The following is a 19,988-nucleotide window of genomic DNA, read 5'->3' as shown; positions in this document are numbered from 1 at the left end:
TGAAGGCTCCTGCTCACCTAATGGTGATTATCCGATCTCCAGTTTTATCCTTCTGTTTGTCAATGTCTATGTGCGCTCCCGTGCACTCCCGGATCGCGTTGATGTTACATCCTCCTCTGCCAATGACTCTGGAAATTACAGTTGATGGAACAGAAACCTTCTTGGATCTGTAGAAAAAGAAACAATATTTAGTGGGAAACACTTCCAAGGAAAGAAGCTGTGGGCAGGTTGGTCAAAATAATCTTCTATTTCCTGATTCAAGCTACGTAGCAGCAGTTTTGTGAAATCTCAGCCCCCCTAAGAAGGTCATTCAGTAACTCCAGGGAGGGCTACACAAAGGACAGCATACAAGGGGAAATAGGGGAGAATGTTGTTTACCTTCTCACAACTTCCTTCCACCCTTCTTCTCTCTTCTGACCACGTTTGGGACTAGCAATGGTTAGCTTTCCGTTTGGAGAAGAAAGGGGAGAAGGAGCAGATTTTGTGCAAGTAGACAAGGAATTATTTGTCACTTCATTAATAACTTCAGACAACCTGTAAAAGAAATGAAATGCTGTTATTATGTGGGGAGGAAAAAAAAAAAAAGGATGACTTGGACTTTGCATGCAGGGTCCCAGGGACTTACTTGATGGATGACTTGCCAGGAGCTGCTTTCCTCTCATCCTTTGGACAAGTGACAAGCACCGATGGTTGCTTTTTGTTGCTCTGAGTGTTAGTGCTGGCCGTGGAAGAATGATTGTCACTCTTGTGGCTGCTGTTGCTATTGCTGCTCTCATCGCTACAGCTGGAGATCCTCATGTTGTCACTGTCACCACTCTCACTGGTGCTGCTGCTCTTGGATTCCCCGTTCACCTTCTCGGGCTGGCTATAGGAAATTGGGAGCTGATCATCAAATATAATCTGAACGTTATCAGGGGTTACTTTGTTTTTCCTGTTTTTCCTCTTGGAGCTTGTTGTGGTGATGGTGTTATTCCTCTTCCCATGGGATCCTGCTAGTGTTGTCCAGGTGGCAGATATACCTATGGTGGTGGTGGTGGTAGCACTGGGAGGCTCCATTGGGACTTCAGGATCATCTGATGGAAGAATAAAAAAAAGTAGGAGTAAGTTAGCTTGTGTGGTTTAGCTTTCCAAATCACACCTGTCCTATCAAACAGCTCAGGAATAACTTCACAAGGTTCCAAACACCACCCAAAACCAGTAACCGTGCAGACATGCCTGAAACTATAGGATGTCATAACATGGAGCTTCTCCCCTTTTTATATCAACTCATACAGAATTTCATTTTTTTCTTGGAATAAATGCAGTAGCAATTTAACCAATCACCTTCAGCTTTTAACTTCTCTTTCTCCTGAGCAGCTTGAAGTTCAAAATTCTCTTTATTTTTTGCTTCTATTTCTTCTAGTTTTCGCCTTTGTTCTTCTTTTTTCTTCCTCCTCTTCTCCTTTCTTTTCTCTCTTTTGGCAGCCAAAGCCAGTCTCCTGCTTTCTTCCCTCAGCTACAAGTCAAGCACATGGAACAGCATTACAAGACTGCCCATGCATTGCAAGAAATCCAAATGCTTTCTATTTCCTAGGACGTTACACTTGGATTTTTCTGTTAACTTCCTACTACAGTATTACGGTTTCTAGTAAATTAGTGTGTTTTATTTAAGACACAAAACAGGGTTTAGGCCTAAAATCCATATGACTGGAAAATGCCCATCTGTCTTGCACTTGACAAAAACACATTCAGAAATCCTTCTTTTGGGTACAATATTATTCCAGAGGAAATAGTTATACTGATGTCTCCTGATACTATTTCTCTGAATAATAGCAAAGATCAAAGACTACCTGAACAACAAGATGCTCATCTGTAGACACTCCAATTATGGTAATTACACAAACCCCTATACACTCAATACCTACTTTCACCGACCTCATCATCCTGAAGGAACGTGAAACTGGAATTTTACCAAAGAAGTATTCCCAGCTCCAAACTCTTCCCACTTGCCTTCTCCAAGTCCAGTTCCTCCAGCAGAATGCTTGCATTTTTGTTGGCTTCTGCAGCCTGTCTATCTTTGGCTTGAACAATTGACTCCATACACAGGTGGCACTTCTTCAGCATCTCCTGAAATGAGAAAGTACACCGACCCTCAGTGTCCAAAGTGTTTGGATGCATGACGTCCAGCCTACACTAATAATTTAATAACCATTTTTTTGCTATGTTTCTTCTCAAGAATCCCCATGGGACTCATCCTCTGGCTGAAAGCTGGTGGCCAGCAAGCCGAGGAGAACTCACAACGTGGCCTCTAAAGCTGAGGCACAGCACTATTCCCTCTCCCATCTTACCTTGTCAGTGATGGTTGCTATGTATCGCATGCACTCCGAGTCGGATGGGAACTGGTTCACCTCCTTCACCAGGTAACGCACCACCTTCACGTGCCCCTGCAAACACAGTTCAAGGATGACTCTTGCAGCCCAGCTGCCTCTGGTTTGCTGACAAACACTGCAGTCCCAGCGCTCCTCCAGAAATATTTATTTTCAACTCCTCGACACATGATGCCCTCAACTTCTTTTTTACACCTTTCTCACCTCCCGAATTAGTGGGGCACGCTTCTGCACACTTCTGACAGCAGAGAAGGCTCAGAATTGCAGTACCTGTCATCAGATTGCCCTTGCTCCAGCTGTACTTCCACAGACTTCTGCTTCTGGGGGTTTTTTTTGGGTGGTTTTCAGATGCCCAGCTCTCACAGCTGTAGGCTCCTACACTCATCTGCGATCCTCCCAGTACTGCAGCACCTCAACTCCACTCCCTGGCTAACAACAATCATCTCTAGACTCAAACTGGGCTGAACTCCACTTTTTTAGACCAAAGTCCTCCATCCTCTCTTGCATAAAGAACCAATCTTATTTCCCCCCAGTTCTACCACACAAAAACACCCTGCAATTCTCACCCCTCACACACTCCAGAACCAGCCTCAGTAAACTGCCTATAAAGCAAATTCCTACTAGAATTTAACACAGATATTACACAGGTGACACACACACCTATTTTGGAATACTCATGGCCAAGTACTAAAATGACCTGACATAGTGTCTGACAGCTACGTTCTACTTCTAACAACTGTGTAGGGATGATCAAGACAAGCCCAGACGAGAGCCAAGCTGAACTTCACGTCCTACCTTTCGGAAGGCTGCCATGAGAGGAGTTATTTTCCTGTTATCAGCTGCATCCACGTCAGCTCCAGCCTGAACGAGCAGCTGGACGACATCGAGATGCCCCCCGTTGGCTGCCAGCCAGAGCGGAGTATTGCCCTTCTTGTTCCGCACGTCGATGTGAGCTCCCCTACAACGCCAAACACACCCCTTCAAACCCCTGCTTCTGGGCAAAAGGAAGCACTCTGACACCAAAGAGAACTTCATCTGAGCACCTGTGATAAATGCAAATTCACAGGAATGGTCCCAGACACAGAACCTTTCCCATTTCCTACCCTGGTGCATATTAGGAAATATTATTGCATACTGGGAAAATTAGTCTAAGTAAGGCCGTATTTCTCTTTAAGCTGTTCATTTACAAATCCAGTACCTGCTAATGAGGAGCTCACAGAACTTGTAGTGCCCTTTGTCTGCTGCAATGGTTAAAGCTGTGTCTCTGGAGGAAGGAACCGGGGGAGCGTTTACATCTGCACCTTTGTCCAGCAGGACCCTGCCCACTTCTGCGTATCCCCCCGAGGCTGCTTCCATCAACGGGGTGAGACCAGTCTGGGACAAGCAGGCAGGAAAAAGAAGCAATTATTCAGGGGGGAAAGGGGGTTCACTTGAGAGCAAGGATTTATTTCAACTTCCAGGAACATAATGGCTTATTATTCTTATACTTATAAGCACTTTAAGATGAATTAAGGCTTCAGAAGAAACACACTTTTTGATGAACCGTGTAACTACAAAAACCCTCCCCCCTAAGTGCAGCCATTTTTTTCTATATAATTTTTTTTTCTATACAAAATTTCTATACAATATACATTTTGTGTAGAACTGTATAGAACTGAACTAGAAAAGTTAACTTGCACAAAAAGGCAAGAAAAATCAGGTAACAACAGCCAAGTGAAGATTACAAAGCAGCACTTTTTGGAGACTTCTGCAGTGTTTGCTCCTTACCTTGGCTCTGTGTTCCACGTTGGCTTTTCTGTCGAGCAGCAGGCTGACCACCTCAGTTCTCCCCTGGAAACAGGCCAGAGTCAGAGCTGTATTCCTGTTGGTCTCAATTTGGGCATTTATGTCGGAGCCCATGTCCAGTAACAGCTTGACAGCAGCAGTGTGCCCGTTCATGGCTGCCAGCATCAAGGGGGAAATGCCCAATTTGCTACCAGTTCTGAAAGAGAAGGAAGAAAAAAAACCCAAAACTCTTTAAAAAAGTCATTTCATAAACGTGATTATGATTAGTGAAGGCAGAGTACTTATCCAAGACTGAAAAATCAGCTACACACCAATTACTACTGAAGAACCTACAAGAGGTTCTCCACAGTAGCATCACATAGGACTAGTATTTCCACTTAGAAACACCATGCACGTCACTTTTTAATTGCTTTACATTTATGGGCATCTCTTATGAGGAGCACAACTTGTGCTTGGCCCTTCCCTTTGACCTGTGCAGTGCACACCTGAGCTACTTTCTACCTCCCGATGGATGCAAAAGCATCACCTACACGCCCACACAGAGTAAACTACGCAGGGAAAACAAAGGGATAACACACAGGCTTTCTTCACCTAACTCACAGCTAAGACCAGGAGAGGAGGGGTGCAAAGGGAACTTGCCTGGAATTGATTTCTGCCCCAGCATTCAGCAGAATCTTGATAATGTTCACGTAGCCACCCGAGGCGGCGAGGCTCAAAGGTGTGTAATCAGAAACATTCCTGTGCTCCTTGTTGGCTCCTCGAGCGAGCAGCAACTCCACCACCTGCAGGGTGTCAAGAAAGAACATCTGGTTTTCTCCAGAACTTACAAATCTATCCAGGACAAATGGTTTTCAAGCCTGACTATCCTGTTGGAAGATGTCAGTGGTAAGAAAGCCATTTCAGTCACTTGCTTCCCTACACTCCTCGCCTCCATGAACAGATGAGGCTGCAACCACGTTCCCAAAGCCCCTGGAAAACTTCCTGTAAAAAATCAATTGCTCATTGGCATGCTTCAACCATTCACACCAAATTGCACAACACAGCAAGAGAACCCTTCTTATGATTATTTCAGCAGTCTTTAAAGACTGCCAAAGCCACAGATTCAATGTGAATGCAGCCTACAAAGTACTCCTGCTTTTTGTCCTCCCCTGTAGAGGACTTCACAATAAACTCAACTGTCTGGCAACTTAAAATAACAATGTACACCAAGGTGAAAACCCCTTGTGTCACCTCTTGTGCAATGTTCAATTTGCTCCACTTTCAGTTCTTAGGCATAAAAAATGTTTAGATTAGACCTGCACAATTCTCAATCAGAATGTTTTCCCATGAAATCACAGGACAAATATAATGTCTAACACTAAAACTGGGGCAGGAGGGCATCCTGACATCACCTCTACTGCCCTAAGCCCAGTGTCTTCCCATTTTCTTTCCCAAAAGCCATGATGTGGTTCATATATGGAACCCACTTGTGTCTAACCCCTGCTTCTCAACAACACTCATCACATTCACTTTCACACCTAATTATGCTGGCAAAAGGCCCACAATGAGGCACTAATGACAGCAGTCATGAGGACACCTGCATAGTTATCAAAGGAGAGAAAGCAACCTATAGAAGACGTGTTTTAAAGCATAAATTGGAAAACGGGAACAATGTGAACATCTTAGCATCCTTCTAAACCACACCATCCTGAAACAAGAGCGCTGAATTAAGTGACTGTAACTTTTCTGGAAGGCTGCCTTGCTATACTGACACAATATATAATTCACACTCTGCTTTTGAAGACTAAAGTTTTACTTCACCTCTTGTCTCCCTCCGGAACAAGCCAAGGACAAGGGAGTGTCCTTGGTTCTCTCAGACTGGGCTTCAATATCAGCTCCATTATCCAGTAAGATTTCCACAACACCCACATGACCGGCTGTAGCAGCCAAAATAAGCGGAGTAAACCCTGAAATGGAAAAGGATGTTTGAAGAATCCATGTTCATGTCTCAAGTGATGCGAGTCAAACCACCCGAAAATCAAGCCTAAATAGGCTTCACAAAAGGACTGGGTTTACTGGGGATTTATTTAGGATGAGAGGGTGGAAAAGCAGAGAGGGCCTGTACTGCCAGGGTGAGACACCCACCTTTCTTGTCCCTGTGCTCGATGTTGGCTCCTCTCTCCAGCAGGGTCTGCACCAGCTCCTCGTGGCCTCCAGCACAAGCCAGTGTCAGGGCTGTGTCATGGTTACTTTCAGTCTAAAACAGACACCACGTACACAAGATAAAGGTTCGCTTTTTCAAGGACAGCCCATGTTATACTGCACATTAGCCAAAACAACAAAAACAATTTATAAGCTAAAGATGTGTTTATTGATTCCCCTACAACTATCTTCTGTGTGCTAGTTCCTAACAGGATTCTACCTCCCGAGTCAGCTCTGCTGGGAGATTTGAGAAAAATCCTGACAAGAACCGAGATTCTTCAGGAACTGAGTTGTCATCTGTGTTCTCCTAACCAGATTAACTTCTTTACCACTGCTTGACTGTGACCTTTAGATGGTATAATGAAGGTAAGAATTCTATCTTTAATCTTAACACTCCGGTTCAACCAGAGGCATGGTCACAGCAGAAACCAAGCCAAGTGCCACAGGCAGCTGAGGTACCCAGGACTGGCTTTTCAGAGGTTTCTCTCCCTTCCTCCACAAAGATCCCATGCCTTTCCTCTACTGCATGCTGCCCAAACCTCAGCCATGTTATGTACAGCCCAGAGCTCTGCACACATGTATGCCCAAGCAGTATGTGCATGCTTTTTGGTGATGGCCAGCTAGCTCTAAGTCAACACGAAGTCGCCCTTTTAACAATTATTTTCAGTGCAAAAAAAACCCTTTCTTTAGTGGAAATGAGAGCTTGAATTATTTCCTCTTGTAAAAAAAAAATTTTTCACAGAGATTATTAGTTTCAAGACTTCCATATATCTGTGATCACTGGCCAACAACTTGAAGCACAACCAGAAAAATCAGTGTGCAACATTCTAAGGCTTATTTTTGTCTTAGCATATTAGGCCAGAAACATATTTAATTTTTCAGTAGACAACTTTGCTGTTTCTCATAAGCCTGACAACAAAGGAATAAAAAATACAAGTGTTCAGTCATTCAGAGACCTCCTCTTTTGTTTGGTGAGAGCACAGAGCAGAGTGAGTTGCAACTCTCCAGGGAGTTGTTCGGGCTTTCCAAAAGCAGCAAATCCAGTCCCCAGATCCCAATCCATTATGCAAGAGAGCTGTTTAGCACTGCTGAATTATTCAGGGTGCAGAGAAAAACAACTCTGTGGCTCTGTGAGAGCAGCAGGCTCACCTGGGCATCGATATCTATAGCAGGGTAGATGGGCAGCATGGCTGAAGGAGAAATGATGGGACTCGGAGTCGGCGTCTGAGGTTGGGACACTGAGGTTGCAATGCTGTGGGTAGGAGTGTTTGACATTGCAGATGCTCTTCCACTCACTGCTGTTGGACAGAAGAACCACACTTAGTCAAAGCAAAACACCTCCAAGTTTGACGTGACAATAAAGGGAACTCCCACCGACAGACAGGGCTCCCTGAAAACTGTATTTTCCACCAACATATACATTCCACGCATTTAACCCAGTCTTTGAACATTTAACTCTTTGAATTTAACTATGAAAAAGGTTTACTGTATTCAATCAAAGAAAGAGTTAAGTATCAGCTTGACATGTTTTCTAGAAGCCCACCACAAGAAGAAAAATTATTATTATTTTTTTTTAACCCGATGATCTTTCCTCCAACAAATCAGCCATTATTTGGACCAGAGTTCCATACCTTTAGAAGCAGGGCTGCAGAACAACTCCAATCAACAGGTATCTACACGTTTTTCTTAAAACAGTTTAAATATTTTCATATAAAGGTCTGACCAACCTTCACCCTCCACCCCCCCATAAACACAAAGAAAAAGCAACAGGGTCAGGATGCTCACATGGCAGAATTTGCTGAAACCAGACAAGTGGAAGCTTCGGAACAGCCAGTTTGCAGAGACTTTGGCCAAGGTGTTAGGTAAGCAAAGGTAACACCATTTACAGGGATGACAGTGTGTGGACATGACACAGAGAGCACCGACTGCCACACTCCCCGAAACTCATTCCATACACAGCAGGTTTCCAAGTACAGAGAGAACTTGAATCTAAAACAGCCTGTGGGGAAAAACTCCCATTTCCCTACTTCTCCTCAAAAGAATTCAATGGGTTGTTTTCTCCCTGTCACTTCTCCAGGTGTTTCTCAGGTGTGACAGCAAAGGAGCAAACGAAGCACTGCTCACTTCTGTCCAGTTGACAAAAGCACCTTGAACTGCAAAATGAAACAAAGTTTTCCAACAGATGCCCCAAAACCTGTACCCTAATATTCCAAGTTGTGTGCTCCCATCTCTGCAAAGCACCTGTGTTTTACACTTATTATTAATTTCTGTACTTCCTACACAAAATCCCAGCAAAGCAGCTAATAAATGTCACTGTGAGAAACAAAGAACCCCCAACTTCTAAGGCAAAAAGTATCATTAACCTTATATTTAAGGGTAAATCAGAATTCAGGATTCAAACTCCCTTGATCTTTACATTCAAGTGCCTTTTGCAAACTTATCTCACCTTAGAAATCCCACTGGTATGGATTAAAAGAGACATAAAGAAGCTATGATGAAATATTTTGATGTAAGGTCAAAAACAGCACGTGTTTTAAAGAGTTGCTAAGAATTCCTGTTCCTGTCCCAGTATGGGGACTGAGGAACATCTGCTATGTTACAAGAGACACTATTAAAGTTCTTAGACTTAAAAAAAAAAAAAAAAAAGTTAGTTAAGAAGGCCTTAATTCAGGTAAAGTCTATTCTTCACTTTTGCAGTGAGGGGGAGGAAAAAACCCAACCCCTCCTTCCCCCCCAAAAAAGAGAGAGACATGTATGATTCATCAACAATCCACAAATATACTTTATATCTCTACAGCACATTTCACTAGGACACAACGTTTATTTTTATGGGTAATGATTTGATGATATTTATTTCAACATTACCTGTGCAGAGCTGTAATTTATAATGACCGTGCCAAGGGTGACGAACAGAATCTTTACAGTGCCCAAACTCAAACACTCCAAGTTTTCAATAAGCCAGATTTTCACGACATCCCTGAGCACTGGGAAGAGCAGCCAACTAGCCTGATCATCAAATCTAAACACACTGATAGTCCAGTATTTATCTTTTCCCTCTGCTCCTCCACCCACTCTAATGGACTAGTGGCAAAATGGAACTCCAAGGCTGTACCCCACCATGAAAACATCATTACTTCATGCCTGGGCTAACCAAGTCTGTAAAGCTAGTTCACTAGCAGAGTGTTTCAGACTATCAGTTCTGTGCTAACTGATACTACAGCTGCTCTTTATCTTGATTTCTTTCTGGGCACACCTCAACTTTCTCATAATTTAAATGAAAAAAGGCCACCTCACAGCAGCTCCCTTCTCCCCCTCCCGAGAAGCATTTCTCTTACACCTTTAGACTCCCCTTTCCTCTTCTCGAGGACCATTCCATGTCTCACTAGTGCTGTCTGACTGTGGGCACAGCGCTGTCCTTATGCGCTCATTCCTTATCTCCTGGAAGGTCAGCAGTGCACGGATAAAGGCTGTTCCACACTGCACTGCAATAAGCCAAGATGAGGAACTGAATATAAAAACACCTTACAATAAATGCACTGCACACCTCAGCTTTTTCCAACTGGTTTCAGGCCAACTCTCCAGGCCTGTTCCACATCAGCTCCTCCTGTGCCCTCAGTGTCTCCGGGGTGCCCTCAGTTCTTACAAGCCGTGTTCCTGTCACACAGGCTCACCATCACTCCAGAGCACTTGAGATGCACAACATGCCTCGGATTACAACAGCCCAAGCTCTGTTCTGAATTCCAGTGCAAACCCAGCATTGCTCCTGGGACTGAGGGCTCCAGGGGTGGTTATAAGTTCCAGCGTGCAAGGTGCCCTGGGGCAGGGCAGTCCCACACCAAACCAGCTCCTGCTCGGGTCCCAGCTGGCACACAGCCTGATTTTCCTGGGATGCTGGCACTCCACAGTTATAAGGACCTACAGTCAATGCAGACTCTTTGACATGCATTTAGACAGGTTCATCCCACAAGGTCGCTTCCAGGAATTCATCTTATCAAGTGCTTCAAGATTCCTCAAGTTCCTTGTGAGGCTCTGGGACTCAACATAACCCTTTCAATAGTTTCTACTTGGAAAAAAGTTCACTATTAAAAACAGGGCCTTTTTTTTTCTTCTATATCTTTACCATACCACTCAACAGATTAAATGTTTTCATTCAAGACTTACATAACTAATACTAAAAAATACTTCTTACAAGGCTCACAGCAAACAAGAACACCTGAAGCTCAACAGTAAACTTTTTGCATGTCCTCAATTCCAGCAGGATCAGAAAAGTAAAAATGAAAGATTATTTGCTACTTACTCATTGTTTGCAACTAATTAGGCACAGAGATGCACATTAAATCAAGTTTGCACAGTCAAGGTGAAGCTTTGTTTCTGTAACTGGTGCTGTAATCACAGCTCTGCCATGGAACTAAACTCAAGACATCTCAGAAACAGGAATTTAAATCCATGGCAATACTCTAGAAGCTTCTATTAAAGCCACACTCAGAGCTACCTATCGAACGTTCAGGTGCTGTTTAAATGTTCTGTGTTACACTGAGCCCATTTCAGCTCCGTGCTGAATTCTGATGTGTGTATTCAGGCTGGCACTGACTTTCTGTACTCAGGTCTGTGTCTGCTCTCACTTAAAACCCCCTGAAAATCAGCCCCTTCCCAGGAGTGAGCTGAGCCCTCATGCCCAGGTGCACGTGTGCACACATGTGCTAATGAGTGGGGCTGGGCAGTACAAAAACATTCACTCCAAGTCACAGGGCAAATACCTGCCATGCTCCAAAAGGCACGCACGGGAATTTGGGTACGTGGCAGGGGACCCGAAATCACGCCTTCTCAACATGTTACATGCAGTTAAACACATGGCAAATGTCCTAACTCGGGGTTTAAGTTACATTTAAACACAACTGAAGAGCATTGCAAAGATTCTTCATAAGTTACCAGGAACTGTAATTATCCCAACTCTTGAATTGCTATTGTCCTGTATCCCAGCATCTCCACAGGAAAGAAATTTTCACTATCAGAGCACAATAAATGTAGTTTTATATACTTTTTCATGCATCCATTTATTTTTATTCACTTCCAGTCTATGTCTAGGCTTCACTTCTAACAAGAGAATTCCAGTAAAGAATCTCCGCAGCTCCTCTAACTTTCTGTCATCTGTAATGAGGCTTTGCCTGGATACCAAGTCACTCATTAGGTGCCTAATTTAAAAAGTGTTGTTCCTCGTGTTTTAAACAATCCCCACCTGGTAGTTTAGCCATTTACCATACCTTCCATTCACTCTGCTCCATTATACTCCAACTCCTGCAGTACAGCAGGACCAGGTCTGGGCTAAAACCTTTTTGGAGACCTGCTGCCCCTGGCACACATCCCTCATCCTAACATGCTTTGCAAAGCTGACTTGTTCAAACAGACAGCACTTGGGAAAACAGAACTGCATCAGCCTAAGCAAGAGCACCTTGGTACATTTTCATCAAGTGACATCATTTTTCAAGACTGTCCTGCCAGTTCACCTGTGCTCAGCTGAGGAGTCCCAGCGAGCACCACAGCCACTGCTTTAGTGTGGAAAGGGGATTAAGTGCAACACAACTGAAGGGGTGAAGTAAAGCAACGCTAACAACTCACATATAAACCCCGCTTCATTCTTTTATTTTACTACTCAAGGCCTTAAAGCACTGATGTCACTGGGCAAAGAATTCTCACAAGTGACGACAAGCCCCTGGTCAGGCTAAACACGGTTCTTGCTGGCAAAGCAGCCATTTTTATGAGGAGTTATTTTTACAAGTCATAGGATTATCATCTTTTTTTCCAAACAGGAGTAAAAACTTAGCCTAGATAGACTATTTAAGGACTACTAGAGCAGCTCTTATTCAGAAGATAAGCTCCTCACACATTCTAGGCTTAATGTGGTGCTGCAGTTGCTCACAGCCTCCTCCCAGTCAGCTCTCCGCTAGTCCAAAGTACTAACCAGTACTGTCAATGTGTTGTTTCTGAGCTACAATCAGATCAAAATACAACTGTTTGTACCTAGCACTGGCCCCCAGAAGTTAAGTAGAGTTAAAACTGCCACCTCCACCATACCAACCTGACCAACTGGCACCATTAGCTCGGCCCTGCAAATTGAAAGGTTAAAGCTAGTTTTCCCAACTCCTCAAGACAGGGATCAGAGGGTGAGTGGTACTTGCTGTAGAGCTCATGGGAATACACAAACACACACACACACACACACATAAAAAGAAGTGGACATACCCTCAACTGGTCAAGCAAATATTATACCTGCTCATAACAACGTAAACCCACCTGCCATGATGTCATCCAGCGTGTCATTGAGCGTCTGAGCAGGGCTGGCTACCATTAACCCTTGCTGTGTTTCTGTGAGTATTCCTTGCCCCAGCCCTGCTAGTTGTGCTTGGCCCAGCACTGGCTGTCCAACTATAACACCTTGCAGTTCTGTAAGGTTTGCGATGGACCCTGGAGGTAAGGAACCTGCTGCCAGAGGCAAAGCTTGTGGCATGGCCAGAGGCTGAATTGGTGCAAAACCCGTCTGCGCAGCAGCTTGCTGGGGGTCATCTTTAAGCAAGATGGGGTCCACTTGCTGCAATCGTGCATAGTCTCCCTCTGAGAGTTGTTCTCCTACCCCAACGGGAGTCAGTAGTCCCAGATGCTGGCAAGACTGTTGCTGCTGCTGCTGCTGGAGCTGAATTCTTTGCGCTTTTACCTCTAGATATTGCTTTTTTAGCTGCTGCTGAGTTTTCAGCTGTAACTCTCGCTCCACTTTCTGCAGTTCCTCCAAAATCTTTTGTTTCTTCTGAATTTGTTCCTCTCTCGTTTTGTTCAGCTCCTCAATCTTCTCTTTGGTGAGCTGGTCAGCGTGTGCCAATTCCAGGGACTGCAGCTGAGCGTTCTTCTCTATGGCTTCTTTTATCCTCTGCTCCAGCTCTGTCAACTTGCCCTGAGCCTCTTCTACAATGCTCTCTGGAGACTGATTGGTGATGTAACCCTGTACATCCTGGTTGTTTGCTGGCAAATGACTGCTGGACTTTTGTTTAGAAGCAGCTGTGTGAAAAAGAAACCCCCTCAGAACCAATGGAAGTGCATACGAATGGCATCCTCATTACAGAGCTACTGCTGGGCCCTGCCCGGCCGGGTCCGCACCGAGGCACAGCACCCACAGGAGCTCAGCGCGCACTGAAGGCCCTCCAGGAACACCTACCCACTGGAACCCGGCAGCCGGACTGCAATTTAACAGGACCCATTTCTGCACATACAGCCCGGGTATCCCTGCGCTACGGTGACAGGTCTACTCCAACAATCGTTATGCTTTTGCCAAAGGAAGCGATTGTCTCGAGCCGCTGTTACCGAGTGCTGCTACAAGAACACTGGGAGCAAAAAGCAAGGGGATGCTGTCTCTTTACTTGGTGTTCTGTGTCTGGTGTGCTGTTAGGTCATGAACATATGCTTAGGGACGAACACAGCCCAAGGGATGCAAAAAACATCTTGGGGACTGGTCTAGGCCACCGGTTTTGCGACTGACTCGGTACATTTTAGTACTCGGTACATTTACACTTTCTAGGACTAGGAATCCTTTTGCTCCAGGTATCCAGCTTTGCTCAGGTGACAAACAGCGCCAGAACCCAGGATAGTCATTTAGATTTAGCAGGATCTAACAGGGTGTGTTTAGCCACTACATTTTATCCACAGCAGACATGATTTTGCCTGTGTCAAAACTCAGCTCTCTGCCCAAGCAAGGCAAATATTTCAGCCTTCCTGCAAGAACGAGCGATGGACTAATCCAACTGGTCTTTTATGCAGAAGTCCCCAGTAACACAGCTGACATGCTCTGCCATACCAGGTGGAGAAGCAACAATCGGTTAATTTTGAAGGGCGAAAGGCAAATCAAAACTCAGGATCTGAGGCAGTGGAGGTGCCCGGCTTCTTCCAGCCATCCTCGCTGTATCTCCAGAACAATACAAGTGCACACACAGGATTAATTTTAGGACATGCACGCCTGTATTTCCTACTGCTGATCCTTGATAAAAATTGGTTTTGAAAAAGAGAATTCTTACGTACAGAAAGCGTTAAGTGTCAAAATGGCGACAGCAAAATAGATGCAAATTTAGTCCTGGGAGGACCTGAGCCACATCAGACTAAAGATTTTATAGCACAAGAAATTCCGCCTTCAATCCAATTAGTCAAACCCACTCCGAGACTGCTAGCCTAAGGAAACACAAGTGATCAAATCAACTACAATGTGGAGATTAACATGATTTTTGCAACTTCCATTATCCAATTTCTATAGCCTTCTGGGTGACATTTTGCATTAGTCCAGTATGTCAGACTAATAGAGATTTTAACATATTTACTTAGGCAGATTTCTTGACGCTTTGTGATTACAGGGTTAGATGACTGATACTTGGTGGATAAGCAAATCCTTAAATAAATAAATAAATAAATAAATAAATTCAAAATTGCAGTTTCCTTGACTGAATCCATAAACACTCTTCATAGGAACTACTCTGCTACAAGTGCAAGTCTCTACCTTCTGCCTCGGAAGGATATGTACAAAATAAGCTGCAGAACTACGACTGACCTTTATTTCTGATGGGAAGGGTTGTGGCGACATTAGCAGGGGGTTTGTCAGGCTCCTGGGGTGGGACGACCATGGGCAGCGCCTGCACTGGTACTCGAGGAGCCTAAAACGTCGGAGACTAACAGATTACTTTTCTCATACTCTATGCTAGTTATAATGCAATAGAAGGTAAGCAAAACCTGTTAGAAAAGCAGACTTCAACGGTCACTAAGAACAGTTCATACGGTTTTTAATATGCTGAGTTCAATAATTAACAACTGGAGATCATCTGATCTCGATACACTTTGCATTTTTAACCTGAAAAATTACTTGCCAAGCCACACTCAGCATGGCACAGTGCTATACTGTGGTACAGCAAATACAAGCCGCAACGGGCCACAAATTAAATTCTGAAGAGCCTCATTAATGCAGACCTTTACTCTTGCTGTGTTTCCCCCCCTCTCAACACTTTTTCTAATAATATTTAGAGACTAATAACAATTATGAAAGCACTATATGATAATGCTCAAAAGTCTTCCCCATTTTCATGACACCTATATGATAATGCTCAAAAGTCTTCCCCATTTTCATGACAGCTCAAAGTAATTTTCGGTGTGTTCATGAAATGACATGACTGACTCTTCTCTCATCTTTAAACTCCTGAGTAGGCTGCAAAAAGAACTGCAAAAAAGCCCAGAGCCCACCGGCCCTGAAATCTTACCCTGTTTAGATCATGGGATGGTGGGGTCAGCTGAGTGGCATCGGGTGGAGGAGCAGAAAGCAAGTTGTTTGGGTAATCTAAAAGGTAACAAACCACGCTGGTGTGACCACCTTTGGCTGCCTCGATGAGCATAGTGGATCCATCCTGGAGAGGGGAAGATCACAGAGTTAGAGAAGAGCTCCAGCGAAACAACACCGACATCACCAAAACAACACCACAGCATTTTGGGAGACACAGAGCAGTACCTAGTGCCTGCTGTCTGCCTTAATAAATGTTCACTCCATCTGCAGCAAGTTCACATCTAAACCTAAGGCCTCAATGAACTATTTAAAAAAAAAAAAAATTAGTACTTTTAAAATGTTTCCTTCCTCTTCCACAATTGCAACCTTGCAACTGGAGATCAACCTTTACATTCATGGTGATCAATGGACCTGCACTCCTAACCCCGACTTCTATAAATATATTCATGAGCACAACACCTGCTTGTGGAAACACCGGCTCTTGCATCTTATTTCCATTTAAATCATGACATGCTGCATCAGTTGCAGAGAATACAAAAGGAGAGAATTCGCTTGGGTATCCTTAGTTTTAAGATGGATGATAAATTATCTAAGAGGAGAATGAGGGAGCTGAGGGACAAACCTTCAGTCTGTGTGTGGGATCAGCACCATGAGCCAGCAGTAACTCCACAACTGCCAAGTGACCTCCAGCACAGGCCAGTGACAACACTGTGTGATCATTGTTAGCTGTGGTCCTGTTCACATTTGCTCCTGTAAAAACACAGGGGAAAAAGATCAGGTAAAAAAAAGACTTGAAAAGCTCCATCAAAACAACTCTACCAAAGGCAACAGAATTTAACTACTCTGCAATCTACACGGGGAAAATTCCATCTTGCTGGCTGTCCTGCTCCATACAGGGCAGAGACAAGAAAAAAACATCAGAATCAGCTCAAGAGAGAGTAAGTAAGAATCCAGGCTCTGTATTAAAGCATCAAGCAAGTTACAGCCCAAACATGGAAACCTACAGGCACCTGAAGCTAAAACTCCTGAAAACTGCTCCAAGGCTGCACCGGGGGCATGGAGACCCCAGTAACCTCTAGTACTGATGCTTTAACCAGGAATTAAAGACTGCAATACACTATTTTTATCACTAGTTGCATTCGCACTAATCTCAGCAGAAACAGAGGTGATCATTACATGCCTCATTTGAGAATCAATGACCCACTTAAGACATTTGAAACAAATCCAAGGAAGCTACACTAGTTCTGACATGTTCTTAACTCAGAGTATTTCTAACATCAGGGGAACCCAAACCTTTCCACGCTCTTACCTTTGCTAATCAAGAACTGAACAGTGCAAACATGACCTGCCCTGGCAGCTTTCATGAGAGGGGTTCTTCCACCTTCTGATTCATGCTCCTAGAGCAGACAAAGAAAGGCTTCAAAATCCAAAGTACCACATGTGAAAAGAGGCCAGTGAGCTCTGGGGTTTTTTGAATGGAAAGGTCTCAGACATGGAACATCATTTTTTTAGTGTTTCACAAACTCAGACGTAAATACCCAGCTAACATTTGAACTGAGGGTATCTTGAAGGCAGGTGAGCCATCTACCACCTGTCTCTGCAGAGGTGAGACTCTTGGACAAGCAGCACTGAGGCACATGGTGGGGATTTTAGTTAAACAGGATGTCTTCTGCCACATTTAACTGCGCTTTCTGGCAACACACTGACGTACAAGCCTACTGAAATGTATAAATCACTTTACCTCCACCACTGTAATTCTGTTACATTACACCAAATAGACCATACCCAAACAGAACTGTCTGTTGCATAAGGAAAAGAACAAATCTGCAGGTAAAAGGACTAACCCAGAATCAGCTCAACAATTCGAAGCTGAATACCGTCACAAAAGAATGAAATCCCCTATTTTCCTGTCCAGGCAACCTTGAATGGCTTGGAAATGCTTTAGACATCAGTCATCAGAGTAACTGGTTAGTGCAACTAACCTCAGCACTTTAGGGTAATTAAACAGCCTAAAATACATTAGAGAACCATCACCATTTCTCAGTTAGAAGAAAAGGTTAAAAGATAATTGCTATAGCTGTATTCAAATGTATTGCAAACGTGTAAATCTTCAGCAGTGAACACAAAAACAAACAAAAAAAAAATTAACAAATCATCAGACAGCGATTATTTTATTTCCTAATTCGATTTTTTTACAAAGGTAATGACTTACCAGATCTGCACCTGCCTGAAGTAAGACATCTGCTACATCAGTGTGGCCATTTTCACAGGCATATGTCAGTGCCGTGTCACCTGTTGCTGTCGTGGCGTGCACGTTAGCCCCTGAAAAAGTGGTGGCAAAACCATGTAAGTTTTATGAAGTTCAGTACAGAAAACATGCAAGTCTGCATAATCTTTACAAGATCACACAGCAAATTAAACTTCCTCCTTCCAATCCAACAGCTATTGAACTGTTAACTTGATCATACTCCACAGGAATAAAGAAATAAACTGTAAGTCCAGTTCCAAGCAAGTTTATATCAATTCAATCTTCAAAAGCTAAATTACGAGTTCATCCAGTAAATTATTTAGGGCTCCACAGACCTTTGCAGTCAACTTCAAGAAGCTGCTAACAAAAAGGTAATGAATATCGAAAAAGATATTTTTCTCTTAGAGTCAGATTAAGCCTTTACAAAATTGTTAACAAATTGACTCCATACCTGCAGCTAATAAATATTTAACGAGCTCCAAATGTCCCTCTTGAGCAGCCTCCATCAAAGGTGTGGAACACCCAAGTTCTATATCAGCTCCTGCTTTAATGAGGAAATCTGCCACTTCCAAAAACCCTCCGCAGCAAGCCAGAGTTAAGGCGGTTTCTTGCGTCTCCTCTGTCTGAGCATTGATGTTTGCTCCTTAAAACAACAAAAAACCCCAGTTAGAATAAGCAGGATCAGCAGACAAACCATTTCCTAGTTCACGAGGCACCTTGTCACCAAAGCAAAATCAATATCACACAACTTTTTCCCCAGAGCTGTACAGTTGCCTGGGGAATTCCAGGCCCCCCAGTAGTTACCTTGCCCCAGTAACAGTGCCACCATCTCCTCGTGGCCTTCTCGAGCTGCCTCCATGAGTGGTGTGTAGCCCTCGTCGTTGACCTCCTCCAGGTTGGCCCCCCGCTCGATCAGCAGAGCCGCCAGCTCGACGTGCCCGCCACAGGCTGCCAGAGTCAGCGGGGACTCGAACGAGTCCGCGGGCATGTTCACCTGGGCACCGCTGTCCAGCAGCAACCTCGCCACTTCCACGTGGCCATCCTGGGGAGTCCAGAAACCAAGGTCAACAGACTGGCCAACAGAACAACCGCTTTTCTACACAGCTTTGTCACAGGCTCAACTTCCCTCCGCAGACACAGAAGGCAAGGAGTGAGTAAAACGAGTCCAAAAATATAATTCAACTTGCTTAACAGTTTTCCTGTTTTCTCTAAGCATTTGGATAAAGGCTAAAGATCTCCTCTTAAACGAGCACCTGAGGAAACCTCGAGCACGTTTTTACTGAATATGGTTCAATTCAAAACTAAAATGCCATGAACCTCATATCCAAACTGCCTGTCGATGGTGCAAGTGACAAGCTGGACAACTTCTTCATATCAGATTCAAGTTCAAGTGTTTGGGATCAACTTACTTGAGGGGGGGGGACCCCAAAATAAAGCCCAGAAAGTCGAGAGGGAGCTCACCACTATTTTAGAAGCTGGCCTCCTCCAGAAGAACAACACTGAAATCTTTCTGCTTCCCTCCTTTCTCAGGAAGCAGCCGTGTACACTGACCTGGCCTGCCTCTTGACTCCTGCAAAACTATTTCACTGCTCAATTTAACAGCAGAGTCAGGACCTACTTTCTCCCTCCAAGAGAAAGCCAAACCAAAACCATTTGTCACGGGTTTCTCACACATCCCAGGAGCCACCAGAGCAACAGCCTTCCCTTGGCAGGATCCTGGCAGGGTTTTCCAGGTACCGTGACCACGCTATGAAACTCGTTCTACCAAAAGGTAGCTCCTAAGTTCTTTCTTCCTTCAGAAATATTTGAGCATATGATCTCAGTCATGTTTTCAGTATGCCATAAATTCAGGAGCTATTTGAAGTGGCTTTTCAGCTCTGTGTTTACACTGGAGGCCTGACAGTGACACATCCAACTGCCATTCCATTCTGCTTCTGTTCAGACAGAAGCAGAGACCGGCCTGGTCGCTGTGCTCCAACAACAGCACAAACCCTCCAAGCTGGTTTTCTCCATGAGGAAATTGCCATCATTCCAACTTGGAGTAACCACAACCTGACACACCAAACAGGGGAGGACTGCAGAGAATAAACAGCTGCTCCCAGGAACC

General features: G+C 44.2%; 1 protein-coding gene across 8 annotated transcripts in view; it reads right to left on the bottom strand.

The window, feature by feature from the left end:
- Positions 1 to 19,988, bottom strand: part of ANKRD17 (ankyrin repeat domain 17) — a 67,416-nt gene that overhangs the window by 7,782 nt on the left and 39,646 nt on the right. For 3 of the 8 annotated variants that reach the window (XM_039388033.1, XM_027714709.2, XM_039388034.1), the window contains exons 8-28: positions 18,686 to 18,923; positions 18,333 to 18,524; positions 17,846 to 17,955; positions 16,943 to 17,030; positions 16,256 to 16,383; positions 15,614 to 15,757; positions 14,914 to 15,016; positions 12,624 to 13,379; positions 7,482 to 7,630; positions 6,276 to 6,387; positions 5,952 to 6,097; positions 4,791 to 4,933; positions 4,134 to 4,347; positions 3,565 to 3,740; positions 3,162 to 3,324; positions 2,328 to 2,423; positions 1,990 to 2,106; positions 1,324 to 1,495; positions 626 to 1,073; positions 379 to 534; positions 18 to 167 (exon numbers count right to left, since the gene is read on the bottom strand). In XM_039388033.1, the coding sequence (XP_039243967.1) occupies positions 18 to 167; positions 379 to 534; positions 626 to 1,073; positions 1,324 to 1,495; positions 1,990 to 2,106; positions 2,328 to 2,423; positions 3,162 to 3,324; positions 3,565 to 3,740; positions 4,134 to 4,347; positions 4,791 to 4,933; positions 5,952 to 6,097; positions 6,276 to 6,387; positions 7,482 to 7,630; positions 12,624 to 13,379; positions 14,914 to 15,016; positions 15,614 to 15,757; positions 16,256 to 16,383; positions 16,943 to 17,030; positions 17,846 to 17,955; positions 18,333 to 18,524; positions 18,686 to 18,923 (4,001 nt within the window). The remainder of the gene's footprint in view (positions 1 to 17; positions 168 to 378; positions 535 to 625; positions 1,074 to 1,323; positions 1,496 to 1,989; positions 2,107 to 2,327; positions 2,424 to 3,161; positions 3,325 to 3,564; positions 3,741 to 4,133; positions 4,348 to 4,790; positions 4,934 to 5,951; positions 6,098 to 6,275; positions 6,388 to 7,481; positions 7,631 to 12,623; positions 13,380 to 14,913; positions 15,017 to 15,613; positions 15,758 to 16,255; positions 16,384 to 16,942; positions 17,031 to 17,845; positions 17,956 to 18,332; positions 18,525 to 18,685; positions 18,924 to 19,988) is intronic. The other 5 variants (XM_039388032.1, XM_039388036.1, XM_039388037.1 and 2 more) reach the window with 3 other exon arrangements.

The sequence above is a fragment of the Pipra filicauda genome, unplaced genomic scaffold (genome assembly GCF_003945595.2).
Source record: "Pipra filicauda isolate LSUMZ 115617 unplaced genomic scaffold, ASM394559v2 scaffold600_size242580_pilon, whole genome shotgun sequence".
Classification (NCBI taxonomy): domain Eukaryota; kingdom Metazoa; phylum Chordata; class Aves; order Passeriformes; family Pipridae; genus Pipra; species Pipra filicauda.
Note: the sequence above shows the minus strand (reverse complement) of the source record. Positions and strands in the feature narration are given on the sequence as shown.